The following is a 24,556-nucleotide window of genomic DNA, read 5'->3' as shown; positions in this document are numbered from 1 at the left end:
TATTTAATCCTCAAAATAACCCACAAAGCAGTTACTTTTTATGAAATGAGATTATCATTTGTTCTCTTTCTCCCAGAATAAAGCACCCCAATGCTCCACTGAGAAGATGGCCATTTATGATACAGATTTGGTTTCTCGGCTTCTCTTGACACCAGGTATGGCCACAAAACCAAATTCTGGCCAAGGAGAATGGGCAGAACTGTGTAGGACTTCCAAGAAACTTCTTTAAGGTTAGAGACAGGCCTTTTCTTATGTCTTCCTCCTTTCTGCTACCTGGAGTGCAGAGCTCATGGCAGGTGACCAAGCAGACATCCTGGCAGGTAGAAGCCACAGATGGCAGAATAAAATGACCCTGGGATCCGGATCATATTGAGAAGTTCCATGCCCATCGTGGTCAGCCTAACTGAACTTCTTTTACTTTAAAGAGAAATTTTCTAACTTGTACAAATCAGGAAAACCGTTTTGCATTTTCTTTCATACACAGTTGAATTTAAGCCAGACTAATATTTTACTTACAGAGAAGAGAGAGAAAGCTTGCCCACAGGGAGAGCCAGTGTGAACCAGGATCCAAACCCACTTCTACCCAACTCATCAATTACTTTCCAGCCTTCATCTAGACAGCCTTAAGAAATATGCAGAACTTGATGGAGAGGGGAAATGTCAGTGAAAGCCAAAGACTGGGAAGGTATGTCAGAGGCGAGAGTGGGAAAGTTGGGGATAGGGAGGAAGCAGTGCTTGCTGGTCAGAGAGCCTTGCGGTCCTCTGGGGCAGTCAGTGTGGGCAGTCTGTGGACACCAGGCTGCAGAGAGCCCCTCTAGAGCAGCCTTTGTTGAGTTGCCATTTCCATCCCAGGAGGAATGTCTCTGACAAAGCATGACTGCTTTCTCTCTGTGTCTTTGTGCCTCAGTTCTGGGACCCAAGACTCTGGATCCACTTGCTTGTGAAGCTCAGAGTCCTCAGGCCACCAGTCATGCACGGTCATCCAGCATCTTCTCTCCCTTCAGACCCCAGCCTTATGCGCCTTGCTGTGCTGTTTACTCATGTTGGAAGGCTTTACACTCAATCATCTATTGCTTCTTGGAGGGGAAGAGAATCCCTCATAAAGTAATACCTTTTGCATTTCATTTATGGATGTGCTCATTCTTTCTTTCTTTTTTGGTGGGGGGAACCGGGGATTGGACCCAGGGGCGCTCCACCACTGAGCCACATTCCCAGCCCTTTTTTATACTTTATTTAGAGACAGGTATCTCACTAAATTACTTAGGGCCTCACTAACTTGCCGAGGCTGGCTTTGAATTCATGATCCTCCTGCCTCAGCCTCCTGGGCCAATGGGATTACAGGCATGCTTCGCCATGCCCAGCTTCATTCTTTTTTCAATAATTTTTTTTTCTTTTTTTTTTTTGCGGTGCTGGGGTTTGAACCCAGGGCCTTGATGCTTGCAAGGCAAGCACACTACCAACTGAGCCATATCCCCAGCCCTCAATAAAATTTTATAAGATTAGAAAAAGAGAAATGAAGGGAAGAGAGGGGGAATGGGAATAGGAAAGACAGTAGAAAGAATTGGACATTGCTATCCTCTGTGCATATATGATTATATGATGTTATGGTTTGGATGTGAGGTGTCCCACTCACACAATGTAAGAAGGTTCAGAGAAGAAATGATTGGGTTTTGAGAGTCTTAATCTAATCAACAAATCAGTCCCTGATGGGATAAACTGAGTGGTAACTGGATGCTGGTAGGGTGTGGCTGGAAGAGGAGGTAATTGGGGCATGGCTTTGGGGTATATATGTTTGTATCTGGCTAGTGGAGTCTCTCTCTGCTTTCTCATCAACATGATGTAAACTGCTTCCCTCCACCACCAGCTCCTGCCATGTTCAGCCTCACCTTGAGCCCAGAGGAATGGAGCTGGCCTTAAGTTTTATAAGCAAACAAAATATATGTATTTTAAAAATATTTTTTAGTTGTAAATAGAAACAATACCTTTATTTATTTATTTCTATGTGGTGCTGAGGATTGAATCCAGTGCCTCCATGTGCCAGGCAAGTGCTCTACCACTGAGCCACAACCCCAGCCCCTTAAAATGTATTTTTAAAGGACAGTATAATGACCCTCCAATGCTCAGCTTCAAGATACCTCACTTTGTTTTTTCCCAGTGTTTCCCAAATATATTTTACTTCAGGACACTTGAAAAAATGCCCAACAATTAACATTCTGGGAAATGGTGTGTCTTGGATCACTTTTTTAAAATTGCGGTAAAATAAATATAATAGCTACCATCTTAAACATTAAGTTGACAATTTGGTTTATTCTCATTGCTGTGCAATCTCTATAACTTTTTCATCTTGCAAAACTAAAACACTATGCTCAAAGAAACTCCCCATTTCCTCCACCCCACCCTTGCCCCTGGCTACTACCATTCTACTTTGTTTTTACGCATTTGATTACCCTAGATGCATCATATAAATGGAATCATAGAGTATTAATCTTTCATGACTGGTTTATTTCACTTAACATCATGTCAGAATTTCCTTCCTTTTAAAGATTAGATAATACTCATTCATGGTTTGTATACACCACATCTTGTTGATCCGTTCGCCCACTGACGGAGACTTACAGTTTCTATCTCTCAGTTATTGTGAATATTTCTTATGAATATGCGTGTACTAAGACTACCTCTGATATTTTATGGTATTTGCTTCATTACATAACAGTCCATGTGTCTTTCTATCCAGCCATTATTCTTATTTTTTGTGTATTTCAAAGTTGCAGACCTTTTGGTAAACTTGCCCTAGGCACTGCAGCAAACACATTAATGACTGAAGTTCAATATTTGGTTTTTCAAAGGCATTTTTTGAACTGCCATAGAAATGAGAAATGCGGCCACAAAGGCATCCACAGGACATGTGTTCACTATAGAAAATGTTTCCTGAAAGATAGGCAAGGGCCTATTGTTGGTCATGTCACTTTGGTTAGGGCAAAACAACCTCCATCACCATTTAGTAGCCTGGGTTAACAAGGGCTGCATGATAGACATTTACTTTTGTCATCCCACCCAGAGCAGGCCCATGCCTACCCAGCATCTGGTGGTTGGGGTCTTAAGCAGTCCTCTGCTGGAAACCACTGATTGTGGTCCTGGATTCTCCTGTAATACCTTCCTGAGCTTAACCCTGAAGAAAACCTTTTTTGTCTGCTAGTTGCTTCTCTGTTCGTTGTTTTGGTTTTTATGTTTGAGTTGAAGTCCTGCAATTAATGTGAATGACTCACTCAATGATGATAGCACGTGCTGGGGTTGTGGCTCAGTGGTAGATGCTCACCTAGCATACTTGAGGCCCTGGGTTCGATCTTCAGCACCACATAAAAATAAAATAAAGGTATTGTGTCCATCTACAACTAAAACAAAATAGCTTTTTAAAAAATGATGATAGCAGGTGGTCTGGAAGCTGTCCCTACATCCAGCAAGGTTCCCTTCCCAGAAAACCAGCCTGGCCTTCAAAAGCCTGTCTTCTTAGATGTGGTCCTTTCTACACGGACATAGCACACGGAGGCTCCTGCTGCTAGAGAACTCTAAATTCACCTCCTCAGTTTGCTGGCAGCTCCAGGTGTTTCATCATTGTTAAGACTAAGTGCAGTGAACCAGAAAACCTGAGCCACTAATAAGGACCACATCAAGTCAGGGCACTGCCAGCAGCAGAGGCACACAGCACCCAGCTCCAACTCACCTGCAAATGCCCTTGAGGCTGCCATGTAGATTCTGGGGCCACATTTCAGAATATACACCAAAATAATAAAAGCCTCAAGCAGGAAAGACTCTTTAGGATAGTGACCCCATCCAGAGGAGTGATACAAGAGGTAGTTGTCAAAACATGATGTTGTAGTATGTTCTAGCAAATGACGAGTTGTTACATTGCTTCTCATGCTTTAGGGTGTATCACAATTCTCTGAAATTTTGTTGAAAAAGATTCCTGGACACTATCCCTGGAGATCAATATTTACTAGGTAGGGCTTGAGGTCTGAGAATTACAGTGCTGTCCTGTGATGCTCGTTGCCAGTATGCTGACACTTCCATTATCTGCGACTAGGGAGAAATACAAATCTTCAGGCTCCCTCTTTGACAGGGACGCAGCCATCAGTTTTTGTTTTTTTGTTTTGTTTTTTTTTTTTTTGACTGCCTTTCTGCTACTCTGGATTGAACCCAGGGGCACTTTATCACTTAGCTATATCCCTAGCCCTTTTTATTTTTTATTTTGAGACTCAGTCTTGCTAAGTTGCTTGGGGCCTCACTAAATTGCTGCAGCTGGCCTCAAACTCGAGATCCTCCTCCTGCCTCAGCCTTCTGAGAGTTGCTAGGATTATAGGCATGTGCCACCAAGCCTGGCTGCAATGAGTTTTGAACCAGCCTGCCAGGTCACTGTGATGCATCAAGTTTAGGAGCTGCCTAAGAATATTACATTCTGAAGCTCTTTCCCTTTCTACCTTTAAAACACACATGTAGCTCAGCAGGGACTGAGCGCAGGTTAGTGCACACACACACACAGAGTCAAGGACATAAGGCAACTTTGTAGAGATGAAAATAGGCTAGAACTGCATTGTCCAAGAATGGATGGCCTCTAGTTACATGTGGCTATAGAACACTTGAAATGTGGCTAGTTTGCACCGAGGCAGACTCCTAGTATAAAACAGCTCATTAATAATTTTTTAGGTTGATTACAAAGTTGCCCTTCAGTGTATGTGGAGAATTGGTTCCAGGACCTCAGCAGAACCAAAATCCAAAGATGTGCAAGTCCCTTATATAAACGGTATAGTATTTGAATATAACCTCCTGCAAATTGTAAATCATCTGAAGATTACTTACAATATCTAAAACAATGAAAATGCTATGTAAATAGTTGTTACACTTTATTTTTTAGGGAATAACCACAAGACAAGTCTGTGAGTACAGATGAGATGCAATTTTTCCTCCTAATATTTTCAATTCATGGTTGGTTGAATCCATGTTATATGGAACCCAATACAGAGGGCCAACAGTATGTTGATACATTTTTTTGTATATGTTGTATTACAGTACATTTAACATTAAAATAAATTTTACCTGTTTCCTTTTATTATGTGGCTATTACATTTTTAAAATTACATATGTAGCTCACTATTGGACTAGAAATATTATATAGCACAGGTCTAAAAATCTGCATCTAGGAAACACAACTGAACACCTCTGAAAGCAAAATATCATATTAAACAACAGCATAAACTCCCACCTAGAAAATCCTCACCTTCCTTTTTTCAACATATTGAATTTGTCTGATGACTCCATGTTCCAGCAGGGTTGGACCCAAGCCCCCATTCTCCTGTCTTCCCTAATCTCTCTCCACTCAACTTCCAAGCTCCTAACCCTGGCCTGCCTTAACCCTCAGCTGGCATTCCAACGTCATTTCCAGCACCCTTTCCCTCCCTTGGCATCCTCCCTAAGGTACCCTCTCGTGGCTTTGCTACTACATTCAGATGATTCAGAACTCTTTTTCAAAACCTAAATTTGTAAGTTTAAATGTCCGAATATTCTACTTTAAGTAACCCCCACCCAAAGCAGAATCTATGTACCTTTAAAGAATAAAAACTGGCTGTAGTACAAAATTATAACTGCCTGCCAAATTCCTAGAATAATTGGCATATACTAGGAAGAAAGGGTCAAGGCAGAGTTAGCATACTGTGTGTGGTATGTTTATTTACAAAAAAATGTTAAAATAAAAATTGAATAATCTGGATTTCTTCTCTTTTTATTTCCTACGTCTACCCTCTGAAGAAGGTAATAGATAATGATGTACCCCACAGAGGATGCTTTGGTTTGGATGTGGTTCAAATGTGTCCCCTACAGATTCAAGTGCTGGAGGCTTGGTCCCTAGAGTGGTGGTGTTGAAAGGGGGTGAAACCTTTATGAGGTGGGACCTAGTGGGAGAATAATACTTTTAAAAGAAAACAATACTTTTCTAACAGGAACACATTCTCACTGGAGGTCATTCTCATGAGACTGGGTTTTTAAAAGCAAGTCTGGCACCTTCCTTGAATCTCCCTTTCTTTCTGTCTCAACAAATGACCTCTTTCTTCCACATACACTCCCAACACTGTGATTCCATCCACCATAAGGCTCTCACCAGAGTCAGGATATCAGGACCATGTTCTTAGATCCCCAGAACTCTGACTTAAATAATCCTCTTTCTTTATAAAGTACCCAGCACCAGGCATATTGTTACAGCAACACAAAGCAGATGCAGAGGGGCAAATAAAACAGCCCAAAATAACATAAAATCAAGCAAATGTGATCAAGAACAGATGTTCTTAATCTGGGACTCATGGAAAGTAGGTCCAAAAATCTCTGAAAGTATGAATCAAGGTCTTGGATATGTGTAAATATACATAATATAAAACAAGAAAAAGGGTGTGCAGTTTTCATCAATTTCAAAGGGTCCAGGACCCAAATAAAGGACTGCTATCTGAATCAAAAATGAAACTTGATTCAATTGTGAAGGTGAAGAAAGGTGATCTATTTACATGATAAATATTTTAAGACACCAATGACTGTAAGCATGTGACAATGAAGCCCACTACAGTACACATCTGTTCACTCTGTATATCTTCACAGTGTGATCTTCACCACAACTCGCAAAGTGCAACCAGTCAGCACCTTCTCCTTCACTCTGCTCAGCTTTTCCATTGCAATTCTTCCAACATAGTTTCTTGATAGCAAGTGTATGACTTTGGCTAAAACCGAAACAGAGAAATCATAAAATTAATGTATGTCATAATTACAAAATATTTTACGGGGCACTCACACACATATTAATTTAATTAGTATATGCTCACTAGTAATGCTAGAAACATGAATGGAAATAAATTTAAAAATTAAAATGTACAGGTTTTTAAATACCATCACTAATATTTTAGCAATTTTATTTTAACTTGGAAAATATCTTACTCTGCTTATTTTTTTTTTGGACAGTGCTGGGGATCAAACCCAGAGCTTTGCACATGCTAGACAAGAACTCAGCCAGTCACATTAAATTGACCAAAATTATATTGTGTGCATGTACAAATAGATATATGACAACAAACCCCAGTATTGTGCAGGATTACAGTATTCCAATAAAAATTATTTAAAAAGTTAAACTAAAATCATTTTAAAAAGTCTTACTTACTGGACAATGACATCACCAAAAAGAATAAGAAACAATGAATTTCTGCCAAATGTTTTAATGAATAGTAAAATTCATGAAATGACTACTAAAGTCAGTCTTTCAAGTAACATTACTAAATGTATTTCTTTTTCTAAAAATTTCAACTTTATAATATATTCTAGATTATTCTTTTCACATCCCTGAAAAATGGAGGAACTTTTACTCACGTTTTTATACTGGATAAAGAAAGACAATGAAAGATTTAATGAACTGCATAATGAAAGAGCCTTGGTCTTCAACATGCCCTCCAATTGCATGATGTTGGGCAAGACAACCAAATTAATGCTCCCTATCTCCTCCCACTGGTCCCTCAAAAGGCAGAGCTAAGAGCTGGGGAGATAGTTCAGTTGGTAGAGTGCTTGCCTTGCAAGCACGAGGCCCTGGGTTCGATCCCCAGCACCACACACACACAAAAAAGGCAGATCTAGAATGTTACCAAATATAGATTAGCAATAAGACTGTGAAAATATAATATCGTTGATAAATTTAATCTGCAAAGTAGATCCTCAAACCAAAAAGTAATAAAGTGAAAAACCTAAGTAGGTTTCAAGGCAGTGAATATTGAAAACAATATCAGAGCACACAAATTATGCATTCAGATGCTGTAAAAATGAAGTACAACTTCCAAGTGATGAAAGACATTTTTCAGATTAGCCCACTAGAACTTGGGCAACCAAATAACTGTGAGCTCTGCAAGTGGTCATTCCAACAATGCTGCTGTACATCAGTGCTTTCTGAGAGTCATCTAGAAGAATGCTTCATAGTATGGAGACTGACCTAAGCAGCCACAATAAAAGCTCATCTTCCTTTGAAGATGAATTTGATTATTGAAAGCAGCCAAGGCACTGGGAGATGAGCTTTGCAAATAAATATGAATGGAAGGCTTCAATACAAATACCAAGCTTTATAAATATGAATGGCAAGCATAAAAAAAGGTAAAAGACTGGGCTGGGGTTGTGGTTCAGTGGTAGAGCGCTTGCCTAGCATGTATGAGGCAGTGGGTTCAATCCTCAGCACCACATAAAAATAAATAAAATAAAGGTCCTTTGATAACTAAAACTTTTTTAAAAAAAGGGAAAAGATTGAAATAAGTAAAAATATAAAAGGTCTAATGTTATAAGTGGTTTTCCTGTATCACAAGTTCTCTTGTTCTGAACACAATCCGAGAAGAGAAATTTCAAAAACATTTTAAGTGACAGTAACATCAGTGGAACTCATAAATTACTGATCAATATTAAAAGTTTTCTCATTTCATTAAAAAGAATGGTATCACTGAAAGAAACATATATTTCTTCCCAGGAGAGTTATTTTGAGGGACAAAACTTATTTGGCTATGTAAGATATGTTTATTTTTTTCCTTTTGGTATTTTCCTTTAAACCTAGTATGTTAACTCATCACATTTAAAAGATATGGAAGGCTGGGGATGTAGTAGCTCAGTGGTGCAGCACTTGCCCAACATATTTAAGGCCCTGTGTTTAATTCTAAGCACCACAAAAATAATTTAAAATAAAATAAAGTAAAAGATAAGGAGTTTGGGGAATCAAACTACAAGATAATGTTGTTTGTTGGACACAGTGGCACACGCCTATAATCTCAGTGGCTCAGGAGGCTGTGGCAGGACGATCTCAAGTTCAAAGTCAGCATCAGCAACTTAGTGAGGCCCTAAGCAACTCAGTGAGACCCTGTCTCTAAATAATATACAAAAAAGAGCTGGTGATGTGGTTCAGTAGTTAAGCATTCCTTGGTTCAATTCCCAGTACCAAAAAAAAAAAAAAGACAATGTTGTTTATATTATCTTTGAATCTCATTACTGGCAAAAACTTGAAATTTGGTAACTGGAATGATCAGCAATCCAAATAATACAATTATTAAGTCAAGAATTAGTTCTAACTTGCAAATTTAAGTCACTATAATGATGTGGGGGGGGGGGAAACATCTTGAAACAAACAAACAACAACAAAATAAACCCCAACAATAATTCTATATACATTCCCTTTCTGTGCTTTCTAAGGGGCTTCCTGCAGGGTCCTACATTGGGGTACTGGAAGTGGTCTGGGTACCAGTTTAGAGGCAAAGCAAGCACTGTGGACAGGCAAGGTAAAAAAAGAAAAAGGGAAGGAGGGCAGCCCAAGAGAGAAAATTTCAAATTCCTGAAATGGAATTTCACTGGATTCTTCCCTCCTGAGCAAGCCAACAGCATGAACTGTTAACTGCTAAATTCAGCACAAGAGATGGGAGAGAAGCCCCAAGGGTTGCAATAATAAAGGCAGAACCTCATTTTGACAAATACAATTCATAAGGAGCACTAACATGCTTGGCTGACATGGAGACAAACTCTACTGGATGTAATACCTTGTAGCTGGATTACTTTCCTAGCACCACCAAAAACAAAACAAAAACAAAAAAAATAAAAAATAAAAAAACCTACTTTCATCTCAAATGGTTGCTGTTTGTTAACACAATATCATGTAAAAAGGAAATCTGATCAAGTAAGCTTAAAAAAAAAAGTCCAATTAATAACGAACATTAATTTCAAGAGGTACCACTTAATGGTAAATACCATAAAGGTTTCCATCCCTCTCCATGAAATGTGGCATAAAATTTGCCCACTAAAGACCCTGTAATTTCTATTTAATCTTAGGGAAGCAAATATGAGACAATACCTTTGACTTGTTTCAATACAACGAATCCAGTCATTTATTTCTGGAACTTGATTAGTCTTTTTCCAGGTATATAAGCAAATCTTTCCACACTCTAATCCAACTGCAACCACATACCTGTTGTTAAGGGAGGAGGATGAGAGTGATTAATTCGGCATGAATTCCTGTTATCTCCATCATCACTCTAAATCAGCTCTTCATAGTATCCCAACTATCCCTGGCTTACAAAGGACTCTGTTTTAAAGGTGTTCACTCACGATACACTGTGATGCTATGCTGTGTCCTCAAGAAGCCCCTCTCTACAGAAAGTGCACACAGGTTTACCTCTGCCTCAGTTGGCAAAGTCCATGAGCCAGTGTTTTCCAAGTTGGCTGCAGGGACCCCTACTGAAGATGCTAGTTACAGAGAAGGCCTGTAAGGACTACAGTCCTGCTGTCAGTGAAATAAAAGCACTTAGAGTCTCATTCCTAATATGTATTTTACCAGTCAGAATCACTGAGTTCTATCAAGTTAAAAATTTTGAGAAACATAAGCATCTTGAAAATAACAGCAACTCAGAAGCAAAGAGAACCGATGAATTGAAATGATATTGAGAAAGTCCCCTTAAAGCAAACATAAAACCACATGCCTCCCCGAGACTAACCTTCCGGAAGAATCGAGCACAGGGCAGACACTGACAGCTGTCACAGCCCCGCCCACATCCAGGACGGAGGAGCAGGGGCCAATGCCGTGTTCCATGCAGTCATCACCACAGTCACATTCACCCCAGACAACCACCTAACAGAAAGGCCACATTTAGTAAAGTTTTCTTTTTGTAAGGCTTCTAGCAATTCATCAGAATCTGATGGTATGAATAATGAAAAACATTTCTTCTGGTATTTAAAAATCTGCAGCATTTATATTTGTGCACGATGTTTCAGAACTTCAGAGTATTTCCAGCATCATAGACAACAGTGGGGCAGACCCTAGTCTCTGAGACCTCAAGTACCTAAGCATGTTGGTCTATAGATGGACTGTCCCTGCCCAGAGGTCATAGAGGTGTCTAGGATGCTCATTACACTCACAAACCACTTCTGATCCAGTGAAATTCCATCACTCATGTCCTTACCGAGGGGGCATATACACTTCCCCAAGAAGTGTAATTTAAGAAGACTTATTAAGTCTCTAGCTCTTCACTCTACATCTGAGAATGAACTCAGAGATCACTTATCCTTGATGATATCCCTGATGATACCCCTCATAAGAAATGAGGCTTCCCTGGAAGCTTGTGCCTCAAGAGTATCGGAATGATCATGAAGAAAAGGAATGGGAAGTGAGGTGAATGAGAGTTGCAAAATGCAAGACCAAAGCAAGATCCTGAGCAGAAAGCTCTAACCAAAAGCAGAAGTTATGTTTCTGAGAAGGTGCAGTGCATGCTGCTTTGTCGGTTTCAGCTCTGATAGTTGTGAGAGCTGTGGCTGGGCCATCTTCTACTAGGCGTGACTGTGGAGGGCAGAAGCAGCCTGGCTTCTTCAGCATCCAGCATAGCACAGGCAAATAAACACCAGGGAAGAAAGGAATGGGCAAGGGAACAGAAGTGGTGGTCTGGAGAAAGATGCTTAAGTGGCTGATGCTGAGGTGTTTCACCTGAGTGACACCAATCCTGGGCCAATTCTCTGCTTCAGTAATTTGTACCATGTCTATGACTGGAGAGGGCAGGGGAGGAAAGAAAACACTAAACTGCTTCACCACTTCTGGTCTGCGGAAGTGCAGAAAAAGGAGAGAACAATTTAAAGAGAAAGAAAATAGGAAAGCATAGAGGCCAAATAGACATTTTCCAGAGGACAAGGGTAAAGGTCACGTTCAAGAATATATAGCTACCTAACTTGTCTTTTTTTCCAAGTTTGGGTCACATTCTGCCCCTCTTCTATCACTAAATAAAAGAGTCATAATTATTCATTATAGAAAAATGTTTAAATTCATCGAAGTATGAATCAGAAAAACTAGAAAATGTTTTTCTCCTATGTTCTCCTCTTCCCTCTCCTGTTCTCCTAGTTTCTTAGTCTTGACCTGTTCAATTTATTATTTTTCTCCCACTGGGGATATTTGATAAAGGTTATGTGTCTGAAAGGTCTTCTCTTAATATTTTTGATATTTCAGAGCAAGTATTTGTAGAATTCAACAATAAAAAAGACTTTTTCATGTGTCTATATGAAAAACCCAGAAAGATCTGATTTTTAAAAGTTGTTTTAGAAAGGCAAGATTATGCGATTTTAAAAAATTCAAACATACTATAAAAATGTTATTTTACACTTCAAAGAATATTAAATATTCTTTGGACTTTTAAAAAATTACCTTTTTGTCTCGACTCCCAGTGAAGAAATACTTGCTATCAGGACTCCAGTCACAAGACCAAATAATTCTACTGTGCACAGAGGTGATTTTGTTGGTGAAGGCAAAGAGACTGAAAATTGGGTCTGAAAAAAATGTGCAAACATCACTAAGAAAGCATAGAAAGCTATTTTTTTTTTAACTTGTTAAAAAGTTCATGTTTAAGTACCAAATATATCATGCAACTTGGTAATCTATTTGCATATGCTCACTTTTGTAATAGACTAAGGACAGGCAACTGACAGCTCAGCAAAAGGCTGTTGGCATACTGCTATTTTTCTAGTAGGAGATGTTTTTATATTGACTAGTCACTCTAATGACTAATAACAAACTTCTTCCAAACAGTTAACTAAAAGTTCAATTTATGCCCATGGAAGAAACAGAAGCAGTGCAACCTTACTCTGCAAGTAGCCAGATTTGCATATTAGGCTATGGAAAAATGATTAATGTTCTTAAATTTTCTTATAAAAGAAAGAGCTAAAGAGAACACTTTCCTTGTAACATTTAAATGTTAATGTAACTAGCCCTTAAGTGAACTAAACCTAGAAAATGTAACTGCTCATGAGGAAAGGAGGAGAGTGTATCTATTAATCCATAATCCAAAAGACACAATCAATTAAAACATGTTATAGAACTTTTTTTGGGGGGTGGGGAGTACTGGGGATTGAACTCAGGGGCACTCAACCACTGAGCCACATCCCCTCACTAGGATTACAGGCTTGAGTCACTGTGCCTAGCTTATAGCTCTCTAACTTTTTAAAAAACACATGCTGCATGTGAGGAAATCACTAGTGATGCAAAAGAAAATATATAAGCTTCTCAACTTACAACTGAAAATATTAAGTTGAAAATGCACTTAATACACCCAACCTACCGAACATCATAGCTTAGTAACACAATATGCTATAGAACCTGAGTTTTATCTTTGTAATCATGTAGCTATCTGGGAGCTGCAGCTTGCTGCCACTGTGCAGCATCATACTCCATGTGGTTATTAGCACAGGAACTGATCAAAACTCAAAATTAAAAGCATGAGTTCTATCAAATGTAGAAATCACATAATGTAAAAATCACACAAATCATTTTTGCACCATTGTAAAGGCAAAAAACCCTAAGTTGAACCATGATAAGTACCAACTAGCTAGTCTAACACATGCTATAAGCATGTCTTATATTGCCTGGATGTTCTCTGAAATATAAGAAACTAAAAGACTAGAAATATCACAAAATGAAATTATATGCAAGTCATATCCATGATTAAACACCACGAATATACTTTAACACCCTCTGGATTTCAGCCCCCAAAAGGAAGTAGGGAATGGTTACAGGACACTGATGTAATGACACAAAGTTTTTATTCTTTTTCTTTTTAAAATCTATGCAAGATTTACAGTAGATGGATTATGTTATCCACAGATGCATAATGAATCCTTCCCAATGATCAAAATGGCAGGGGAGGTAGGAAAAGGTTGAAAATAAAGGTTCCTCTAAGTTTCATAATTTAAAATATTATATTTATAAAATAGTTCATAGAGGAGACAGAGATCACTCATTTCCAAGTTTCTTAAAAGTACCTTTATTATTTCATTCCCATAAAATCCAAGCTCAGAATGTCATCTATATGGTTTTGTGGCAGCATCCTATAAACACTTATAAGTCTTCCTCAATCATCTGAGAACTTTGAAAGGTCTTACATTCATTAGACTCTGTCTTCACCCTGTTATCCATTTGTCTTAACCCAAAAGCTGCTTAATATGGATAAAATAAACATAACTATTTTACTAACAACCCTCCCAATCACAACATGTTTTACCAAACTCAGGTGAGATTGTATCCTGCCTTTTCCATAATGACCAGGTTCGATCTCTGGAAACAGCCAGTAAGAACTTGTCATTAGGTGAGAAGGCCATCTGCGTGACAGTCAAACTGTGGAAAACTAAATTCTGCACCTGTTTCCAAGATGTAGTGTTCCAAAGAATGATAGCTGCATGTTCTTTCTTAGCTGCCTGTACAGAGATGAAACAAGGAAGCTATTTAAGCAAAAATAAAAAGAACATATTTTTTAAAGTAACACATAATTTCTATGAATGTATTATATGAATTTGTTTAAATGCAGAAAACAACAATGAAACACCACTCCTAGAGGTAACAATAAAGGCTAATCTGTGATAAAAGATAGAGAAAATTGGGATTAGAAAAAATAAATCATCAGGGACCAATGCTGTAATCATGTTTTTTTTTTTTTTTTTTTTTGAGTTTGGCTTATTTTACTTTATACAAATCTCTCAAGTCACATTCATTTTCCTGTAAATGACATATTTCATTCTTCTTTATGGCTGAATAAAACTCCATTATGTATACATAGCACTTTCAAATGGCTTATTTCTAATCCCTCACCCCACCCCAGTGACAAAAGCCCTAGTTTCAAGCAAACAAGCCTTCAGTCTTGTCTTGGCTTTAGGTTGACTCTGTCATACTCGGAAGGTCAAATCAGTTAAACAGATATTGTATGCCTAGTATGTACAGGATATGCTTGTGAGGATGGAGTGCCGGCAAATGGAACAGATCCTGGTCTCCACAGGCTTGGCTCTCAGTTTTCCATCATTTACTTAATTTTACCCACTGTCTGCCAGGTGCTGAGGGTACAGTGGTGAGCAACTCTGACAGGCTCCACACCTTCATGCAGCATCGGTCCGTTTTGCAATGGCGAGGCCGAAGCAGGCGGTGAGCTCCGTGGTCTGAGGCACCTCCCCAACCTCGGCATGGACGGGACGGGAAGTGAGGGCGGCACCCGGGCGGGGCCGGCAGCCAGGACCGGGCGGGCTGGGCCGCCTGCCCGAGTCCACCCTCGCAGGCCCCGACGGCGAGGCGGCGCGCCCAGGCGCTCGGGGGCCCCGGCCTCCCGCCGGGGCCGCTCCGCCTGCGCGGGCCCCAGTCGCCTTCGCGAGGCCTGCGGCACCTTACCCTCGGAGGCCGCTCCCCGCCCCGCGGCCACCTCTCTACCTGCCGCCCAGGCCCTCAGCGCCCGGGCCGGTGTAATCATGTTTTAACTTGTTAGGAGAAAAATACATGTTGTGTATTGTGTAATTAACCGTTTGGAGACTTCCACTTCTGATGAATATAGAATAACTGGGACCAGATTTACTCTAGTATGAGAAAATTAAAAAGCTAAACAAAACACAAGAAATGACAGCACTCTAAAATATAAATATTTGGCAAAAACACTGATCCCAGAGAGACAAAATGAATCACAGGAAAAAAACAAAGAACCATGAACCATGCAAAAACTTCATAAATCAAATATAACTGGAGTTTCCAAAAGTATGAGAAGAAAAAAACATATGAAAAGATAAGGGCTAAAAATTTTCCATACTTGATGAAAACAAACTTTCAGACCCATTAAATTCAATAAAACTCAGCATAATAAACATGAATAAAATCATACCAATAATAATTAAATTATTTAAAACTACCAACAAATAAAAAAGTTTAAGAGGGGGGGGAAAAGCCTAGTGCAAAACAATGAAAAATTACAGCATACTTCTCATCAGAAACAATGCAAGCCAAAAGAAAATGGAACATCTTTACTGTATTGAAAAGAAAAAACAACTTTAAACTGAGAATTCTTTACCCACCACTATTATCACTGAATACTGAAAGAGAAGCAGACTTTTTCCAGGGCAGGAGAAAACTTAAAACAAAAAAACCCCACAAACTGCTGGGCACGGTGGCACACGCCTATAATCCCAGCAGCTTGGGAGGCTAGGGCAGGAGGATTCCAAGTTCACCAGCCTCAGCAATTTAGCAAGGCCCAAAGCAACTTAGCAAGACTCTCAAAATAAATCATAAAAAGGTTACCATTTCAGTGACCCTGGGTTCAAATCCCAGTATTCAAAAAAAAAAAAAAAAAAAAAAAAAAACCAACCAACCATGACCAGCAACACTACATTACAAGGAATTTTAAAAGAATGTCCCCACGCAGAAGGAAACTATCTGATGGAAAAATGTTCCTGTATTCTTTGAATCTCTTCCAAAAAATAATACTGTTTAAAACAAAAATAATAACAAGGCTGGGGATATAGCTCAATTGGTAGAGTGCCTGCCTTACATGTACAAGGCCCTGGGTTCAAACCCCAGCATAAATAAATAAATAAATAAATAAGTAATAACAAAATATTGTGAGGTCTTTATGAAGAAGTAAAATGTACAACAAAATACCACAAAGTAGGGGGAAACCAAAGTATACTTTTGTAAAGTTCTTAAATAATAACATAAGGTGGTACATTATTACTTGAAGGTAGATAGTGGTAAATTAAAGATGTGAGCTATAAAATTCAAAATGACCACTGGAATAATACACAGAAAATTATGTATACTAACCAAACCAAAAAAAAAAGTATAATCATAAAAAATTACTATTGAATATAAAAGAAGAGAAATGAAACATGGAACAGATGAATCCTAGGACAAAAAAGTAAGATGAGAAAGTTAAATTCAACCATCCTCAGTTATTACATTAAATATAAGTGGAACCATCCTCAGTTATTACATTAAACATAAGTGGTATAATAAATACCCCTATTAAAATGAAAGACTGCTAGAATAGGTTAAAACGTAAGACTCAACTGTAGGCTGCTTCTAAGCAACCTACTTGAAATAAAAGCAAACAGTTTAAAAATAAAATCATGGAAAAAGATATAACTCAAGGATTAGTCAAAAGAAAGCTGGTATCAGACAAAGTAGATTTCATAACACAAAATATTGCCAGGAATAAAAAAGGCTAAAGTGATAAACAAGTAGATTAATCAAAAGGACCTAATAATTATAAATGTATATGCACCTAATCAATAGAGCTTCAAAATACGTAAAGTAAAAACTGGCCTACAATAATATGTCCACAATTTATAGTCAGATTTCAAAATAGCATTCTCAATAAAACTGAACATAAAGAAGATTCAAACATTATCAACCAATATGATGTAATTATCAATATATAACATTCCATTCAAAAGAAACAATACACATTCTTTTCAAGTAAACATGGAAATTTATCAATATATGATTTTAAAGGATTCAAGTCATACTATGAAATTTGTGGAAAGTTTTGTTCCAGAAAAACTGGGTCTAGGGTATGAGACCTGGCCACACAAGATGCTATAAGAGCAAAGAAAGAGGCAGATCGATTCAGGTTTGCATAGAGTTCGACATACTGGAGAGTGACCTATGCTGAAGTACGGTCATGGGCAGCAGCAAGGCCAGTAGATCACCACAGCTTAGGTCAGAAGGAGGGGGCATATGAAACAGTCAGGACAAGAGTGACTTCATCCAAGAAATGTACCTGGTTTATCTCAAACCAATATCAAGAACTTCAAGCACATGCTTGGTGCTCCCAGTCCCAGGGTCTGGTCATAAAGCTCCACCACCACTTTAATGGTTTTGTTTGTTTATTGTATGCTAGAAAACAGATCAGGATTACTTAGGGGCAATCATGATGGTTATGACTCAACATGGTTGTGGTCAAGTCGGGATGGATCTCTATGTGCCTCAAAAACAATACTTGGAAATTTTTAGCACTAAATACCTATATTAAAAAGAAAGATACGAAGTCGGGCGTCGTGGCAAATGCCTATAATCCCAGTGGCTGGGGAGGCTGAGGCAGGAGGATGGTAGGTTCCAAGCCTCTGAACTTGACGAGGTCCTAAGCAACTTAGCGAGACCCTGTCTCAAAATAATAAAGGGCTGGGGATGTGGATCAGTGGTTAAGAGCCTTTGGGTTCAATCCCTGGTACCAAAAAAGAAAGGAAGGAAAGAAGGCAGGCAGGAAGGAAGGAAGGCAGGAAGGAAGGCAGGAAGGAAGGAAGGCAGGAAGGAAGGAAGGAAGGGAGGAAGGCAGGCAGGAAGGGAAGGAAGGCTGGAAGGAAGGAAGGCAGGAAGGAAAGAAGGAAGGAAGGGAGGAAGGCAGGCAGGAAGGGAAGGCAGGCAGAAAGGAAGACTGGAAGGAAGGAAGGCAGGAAGGAAGGAAGGGAGGAAGGAAGGCAGGAAGGAAGGCAGGAAGGAAGGCAGGAAGGAAGGCAGGAAGGAAGGCAGGAAGGCAGGAAGGAAGGAAGGAAGGAAGGGAGGAAGGCAGGAAGGAAGGCAGGAAGGAAGTGAGGAAGGCAGGAAGGCAGGAAGGCAGGCAGGAAGGAAGGAAGGAAGGAAGGAAGGGAGGAAGGCAGGAAGGAAGTGAGGAAGGCAGGAAGGCAGGAAGGAAGGAAGGAAGGAAGGAAGGCAGAAAGGCAGGAAGGCAGATCTGAAACCAGTACTTCAGCCTTAATCTTAAAAATTAGAAACAGAGAGGAAATGTAACCTAAGTAAGTAGAAAGAAAAAAAAATAGTAAATATCAATGAATCAAAAACAAGAAAAATAATGAGAAAGTCAATAAAAGCAAAAGCCGAGTCTTTGAGAACACCAATAAAACTTCAATTTACTGTTTACTTCTGCTCCCCTTAAAAAACAACAACAAAAACGGGGTGGGTGGTGGCGAGAGGTTTTAAAGACACAAATCACCAATAGCAGAAATAAGAAAGGTTATATTACTACAGATATTAAGAGTATCATAAGAGAATAACATGACTAACCATGTCAGTAATCTGACAACTCAGATGAAGGGACACATTTTCTGAAAGACACAAAGTACAAAAATGAACTCAAGAAAACTCAGATAATCTAAATAACCTTACTTATACGCATTAAAGCAATTACATGTACTTAAAAACCTTTCCACAAAAACACCAGTCAGTTGGTGTTACCTGGGAATTCTGTGAAAACTTTTAAAAAGAAGTGTAACACCAATTCTACAAAAATAATTTTAAGAAAATTGTAGAGAAGGAGATGCTTGCATGAAGGTAGCACTACTTTTAGACCCAACCTAGAAGAAGCCATTATGATGAAAGAAAACTACAGAGCAACACCCCTCAAGAACTATTAAAATTTCTTAACACAACTGTAGTAAATGAATCCAACAATATATAAAAAGACAAAACATTATGAGGAAGTGGGATTTGGTTCTAGGAATGCTAAGTTATTTTACCATTTTAAAAATCATTCAATGTAATTTATAAACAAAAAAAGATGAAGGGAAAAAATTGACAAAATCTAGCATTCATTCCTAATACTTTCAGAAAACCAGGAACTTCAGGGAATGTCTGCAATCAGATAAGAACCACAAAAAAGCTACAGCAAACATCATTTTTAACAAAGACTAAATGTTTTGTTCCTGATATGAAGACCAAGATTAAGACCTCTGCAGTCACTGCTTCCATCAAACTTTAAGACAGTGATATAGGAAAGGAAAAAATAAAACTTTTTTCATTCATAGACAACATAAGCATCTATGTGGAGAATCTGACCTTACCTACAATAAAACTACTAGCAATAATAACCAAGTTCAACAAGATTGTGGAACAAACTCAATATACAAAAAGCAACTATATTTCCATGTATGATCACTGATACATAAAAAAGAATATGTCTAACTAAATATATGCAAGACCTGACACTGAAAAATATAAATATTACTTTTAAGATATAAACATGGGGCTGGGGAGATAGCTCAGCTGGTAGAGTGCTTACCTCGTAAGCACAAGGCCCTGAGTTCGATCCCCAGTACCGCAAAAAAAAAAAAAAAAAAAAAAAAAAAAAAGAGACCTAAGATATAAACATTGGGGAAACAGGGAAACTTGGGGAGAGGAATGTGGGTATTCTGGGTAATAATCTTTGCAATTTTTCTTTAAACCTAAAAATTCTAAAATAAAAGATGCATTTTTTAGAAGTTCATTCCTAAGAGAAATTAAAGGCCTAAATAAACAAAAGGCTCATTTCATTCACATGTTAAAATACTAAATATTGAGCCAGGCATGGTGACACATGCCTATAATCCCCATGGCTCAGGAGGCTGAGGCAGGAGGATTACGAGTTCAAAGCCAGCCTCAGCAACTTAGCAAGGCCCTAAGCAATTTAGCAAGATCCTGTCTCAAAATTTTAAAAAATGATAAAATTTTTTTAAACGGTTGGGGATATGGCTCAGTGGTTAGGCACCCAGAATTCAATCCTCAGTACCAAAAATACATACATACATACATACATACATAAATTAATTAAAATACTCAATATTCTTAAAATTATCCCCAAATTCTTCCCATTAGATACAATGTAATCCCCATCAAAACTCCTGCCTGTATTTTTTGTAGAAACTGTCAAGCTGCTTCTAAAATGGAAAAAGTAAAGGGCCTAGAATAACTAAAATAAGAGTACAAAGAGAGTTAGAAGATCTATTATAAAAAACTACGGTTACTGAGAGTATGATACTGGCATTATACCAACACAGATCAACGGAACTGAATAAAGCCTAGAAACAGACCCACACATATAAATGGACAGAGGGGCAAAAGAAGTTACAGTGACAAAGGGACAGTCTCAGTAAATGATGCTGGACCAACTGGATATACCATCAAAGAAAATCAATTTTATTCTGTACCCCATGCCAAATTGAAGAGTTAATTTAAAATGTCTCATTAGATTTAAATGTAAATTTAAAAATCATAAAGCTCCAAGAACACAACATAATAAAATATTTATGACCGTGGTTAGGCAAGTTTTGGTACATGACAGAGATAACCCAATAGAGAAAAAAGTGATAAACTAAACTTCACCAAGACACAAAGTTCCTCTGTTCTCTGAATGACACTGTTAGGAAAATGAAAAGAAATACACTGGGAAAATATACCAATATAGTACATATCTGATAAAGCTGTATCCAATATATATAAAAAAATTTTCAAAACTCAGTAATAACAATAATCTAACAAAGAAATAGGCAGAAGATATGAAGAGATATTTTACCAAAAGAGATAATATGGATGGAAAATTAGCACATGAAAAGATGATCAATATCAACAGTCAATAAAGAATTGCAAATTGCAGTCACATTGAGCTATATTATACCCTTATTAAAATGGTTGAAGGTAAAAAGATTGGCTGTACCAAGACCAACTGGAAAGCTAATATCCTACTGGTGGGATTGTAAAATGTAAAACCACTTTGGAAACCAGTTTGGCAGTGTCTTAAAAATTTTTTAATGCATCTACCATATCACCCCAAAATTCCACTCATAGGTAATGAACTCAAGAAAAATGAAAGCATATATCCACGCAAAGACTGGTATTCCTAACTGCTTTATAAGGAAAAGACAAAAATGTGGCATTGTTATATAAGAAAACAAACCAAATGTCCATTAATAAGTGTATGGATCAACAAACTATGGCACAGCTATACAAGAGAAACCATTCAGCAATAAGGAACAATGACAACATGGATAAATCTCAAAAAATTATGAAAAAAAACCAGATCCCATAAAAAAAAAAAAAAGGAAAAAGAATGCATTTTCCTTTAAAATGCATTTTCCTATAAAATTTTAGAAAATGCAAACTACTCAAATCATTAGTGGTTTCCTAGAGATAGAGGCAGGAGTCGGGAGTGAGAGGCAAGAAAGAGATATTACCAAAGGGCATAGAAAATTTGGGGAATTGATGGATATCTTGATTATCCTGATTGTGGTAATGATTTTATAGGTATAAATGTTAAGTCAAAACTTATTAAACTGTTTATATTAAACATACAATTTATAATATATTAATGTCACCTAAATAAAGCAACTAAAACCATTAATTTAAAAGATAAACATTCTTGGGCTGGGGTTGTGGCTCAGTGGTAGAGCACTTGCCTAGAATATGTAAGATACTGGGTTCAATTCTCAGTACCACATTAAAAAAAAAGAAATAAAGATATTGTGTCCATCTACAACTAAAAATATTTTTTAAAAAGAAGGAAATATTTTTTTTAAAAAGATAAACATTGTTGCTACAGTATGAAAGATAAACATACTACAAGAGAGTCAACTTAAAAAGGGAAAAAATTATCAATTACATGATTACAGTGACCTATATTAAAAACAAATTAGCTACTCAGTGGAAGCAAAGCCATTTGAGCAACTGAATCCTATTCTTATCAATGGTTCCACACAACACAGATTTGAACTACACAAATTTAACAAATTGTGGCATAACTACCCAAGAGACAAGTACTCAGCAATAAAGAATGAACTACTGATACATGTAATAATATGAATGAATCTCAATTATAACTGATTTCAATTATATAAAATTTAAGAAAATGCAAATTACTCAATCATGACAGAGTTTTTGAAGATTTGCAACAATTTGAAAAACTCAAAGAACTGCATTGCCTAGAACTATTGAAGAAATAAGAAAAAGTTATGCCACATGCCATAAACATACACTGGAGAAAAGACAGCCTCTTCAACAAATGGTACTGAGAAAGTTGGAAATCCATGTGCAGCAAAATGCAATTAAACCCCTATCTTTCACCCTGCACAAAACTCAAAGTGGACCAAGGACCTACGCATTAGGCCAGAGACCCTAGGCCCATATCTCCATTATGTTGGCTTAAGAACCAAATTCCTCAACAAGAATCAATTCTAAACTTCTAAAGCATGAGAAGTAAAATCAAGAATCAATAAATGGGATGGTATCAAACTAAAAAGCTTCTTCACAGCAAAGGAAACAATCAATAACATGAAGAGAAAGCCTAGAGAATGGGAAAAAAAATCTTTGCTACCTGCATCTCAGACAGAGCATTAATCTCCAGGATATATAAAGAACTCAAAAAACTTAACACCAAAAAGCAAATAACCCAATCAATAAATGGGCTAAGGAACTGAACTGACACTTCACAGAAGTACAACCAATCAACAAATACATGAAGCCAGGAGCAATGGTGCACACCTGTAATCCCAGCAGCTGGGAAGGCTAAGACAGGAGGACTACAAGTTCAAAGTCAGCCTCAGCAATGGCAAGGTGCTAAGCAACTCAGTGAGACCCTTTCTCTAAATAAAATACAAAATAGAGCTGGGGATGAGGCTAAGTGGTCAAGTACCCCTGAGTTCAATCCCTGCTACCCAAAAAACAAAAACAAATATATGAAAAAAATGTTCAAAATCCCTAGCAATTACAGAAATGCAAATTAAAACTACACAATTTCATCTTACTCCAGTCAGAACAGCAATTTTCAAGAATACAAATAACAATAAATGTTGGCTAGTATGTGGAGGAAAAGGTACACTCTTACATTATTGGTGGGGCTGCAAATTGGTGCAACTACTATGGAAAGCAATATGGAGATTCCTCAGAAAACTTGGAATGGAACCACCATTTGACCCAATTATCCCACTCCTCAGCATATTCCCAAAGGACTTAAAATCAGCATACTACAGTGGCATGGCCACATCTGTGTTTACAGTAGTTCAAATGACAATAGCTAAGCTATGGAACCAACTTAGGTGCCCTTCAACAGATGAATGGATAAAGAAAATGTGGTATATATACGTAATGGAATATTACTCAGTCTTAAAGAAGAATGAAATTATGGCATTTGGTGGTAAATGGATGGGGCTGGAGACTATCATGCTAAGTGAAATAAGCCAACCCCCCAAAACCAAAGGTCTACTGGTCTCTCTGATATGTGGATGCTAACACACAATAAGGGGGTAGTGCGAGGAGAACAGAAGTACTACGAATTAGACAAAGGGGAATGAAGGAAAGGGAGAAGGGATGTGAAAAGGAAAGATAGTGAAATGAATCAGTCATAACTTTCATATGTTCATATATGAATATACCACCAGCATAACTCCACATCATGTACAACCACAAGAATGGGAAGTTATACTCCATGTATGTACAACATGTCAAATACATTCTATATCATATATTTAAAAAGAATAAAAAAATTAAAGTTGAGGGCTGGGTTGTGGCTCAGTGGGAGAGTGCTTGCCTAGCACGTGTGAAGCACTGGGTTTGATCCTCAGCACCACATAAAAATAAATAAATAAAATCAAGGTCCTGTGTCCACCTACAAATAAAAATATTTTTAAAAAAATTAAAGTTGAAAAAAAAGTTATGCCACAAAGACATAAAAATGTATGTAGATAAGAGACTAGTTTATCATTTACTACTACCATAAAATATACACATTTATTACATAATTACTATACTACACTAATAACTTCATATCCATGTCCTGTTGCTACTGTAAGGAATTAGGTCATACAATGGGGTTGGGCATGTAGCTCAGCAGTAAAGCACCTGCTTAGCATGCATGATGCTCTTGGTTCAATCCTGGCCACACACACACACACACACACACACACACACACACACAAAATTATATGCAGATTTTCAACT

General features: G+C 37.9%; 1 protein-coding gene across 1 annotated transcript in view; it reads right to left on the bottom strand.

Annotated features, from left to right (window-relative positions):
- Positions 1 to 4,883: 4,883 nt before the first annotated feature.
- Elp2 (elongator acetyltransferase complex subunit 2) overlaps positions 4,884 to 24,556 on the bottom strand; it is a 52,873-nt gene continuing 33,200 nt past the window's right edge. The window contains exons 18-22 of the mRNA XM_047526225.1: positions 14,073 to 14,265; positions 12,224 to 12,345; positions 10,533 to 10,666; positions 9,893 to 10,006; positions 4,884 to 6,755 (exon numbers count right to left, since the gene is read on the bottom strand). Of these exons, the coding sequence (XP_047382181.1) occupies positions 6,599 to 6,755; positions 9,893 to 10,006; positions 10,533 to 10,666; positions 12,224 to 12,345; positions 14,073 to 14,265 (720 nt within the window). The 3' untranslated portion in view covers positions 4,884 to 6,598. The remainder of the gene's footprint in view (positions 6,756 to 9,892; positions 10,007 to 10,532; positions 10,667 to 12,223; positions 12,346 to 14,072; positions 14,266 to 24,556) is intronic.

The sequence above is a fragment of the Sciurus carolinensis genome, chromosome 15 (assembly GCF_902686445.1).
Source record: "Sciurus carolinensis chromosome 15, mSciCar1.2, whole genome shotgun sequence".
Classification (NCBI taxonomy): domain Eukaryota; kingdom Metazoa; phylum Chordata; class Mammalia; order Rodentia; family Sciuridae; genus Sciurus; species Sciurus carolinensis.
Note: the sequence above shows the minus strand (reverse complement) of the source record. Positions and strands in the feature narration are given on the sequence as shown.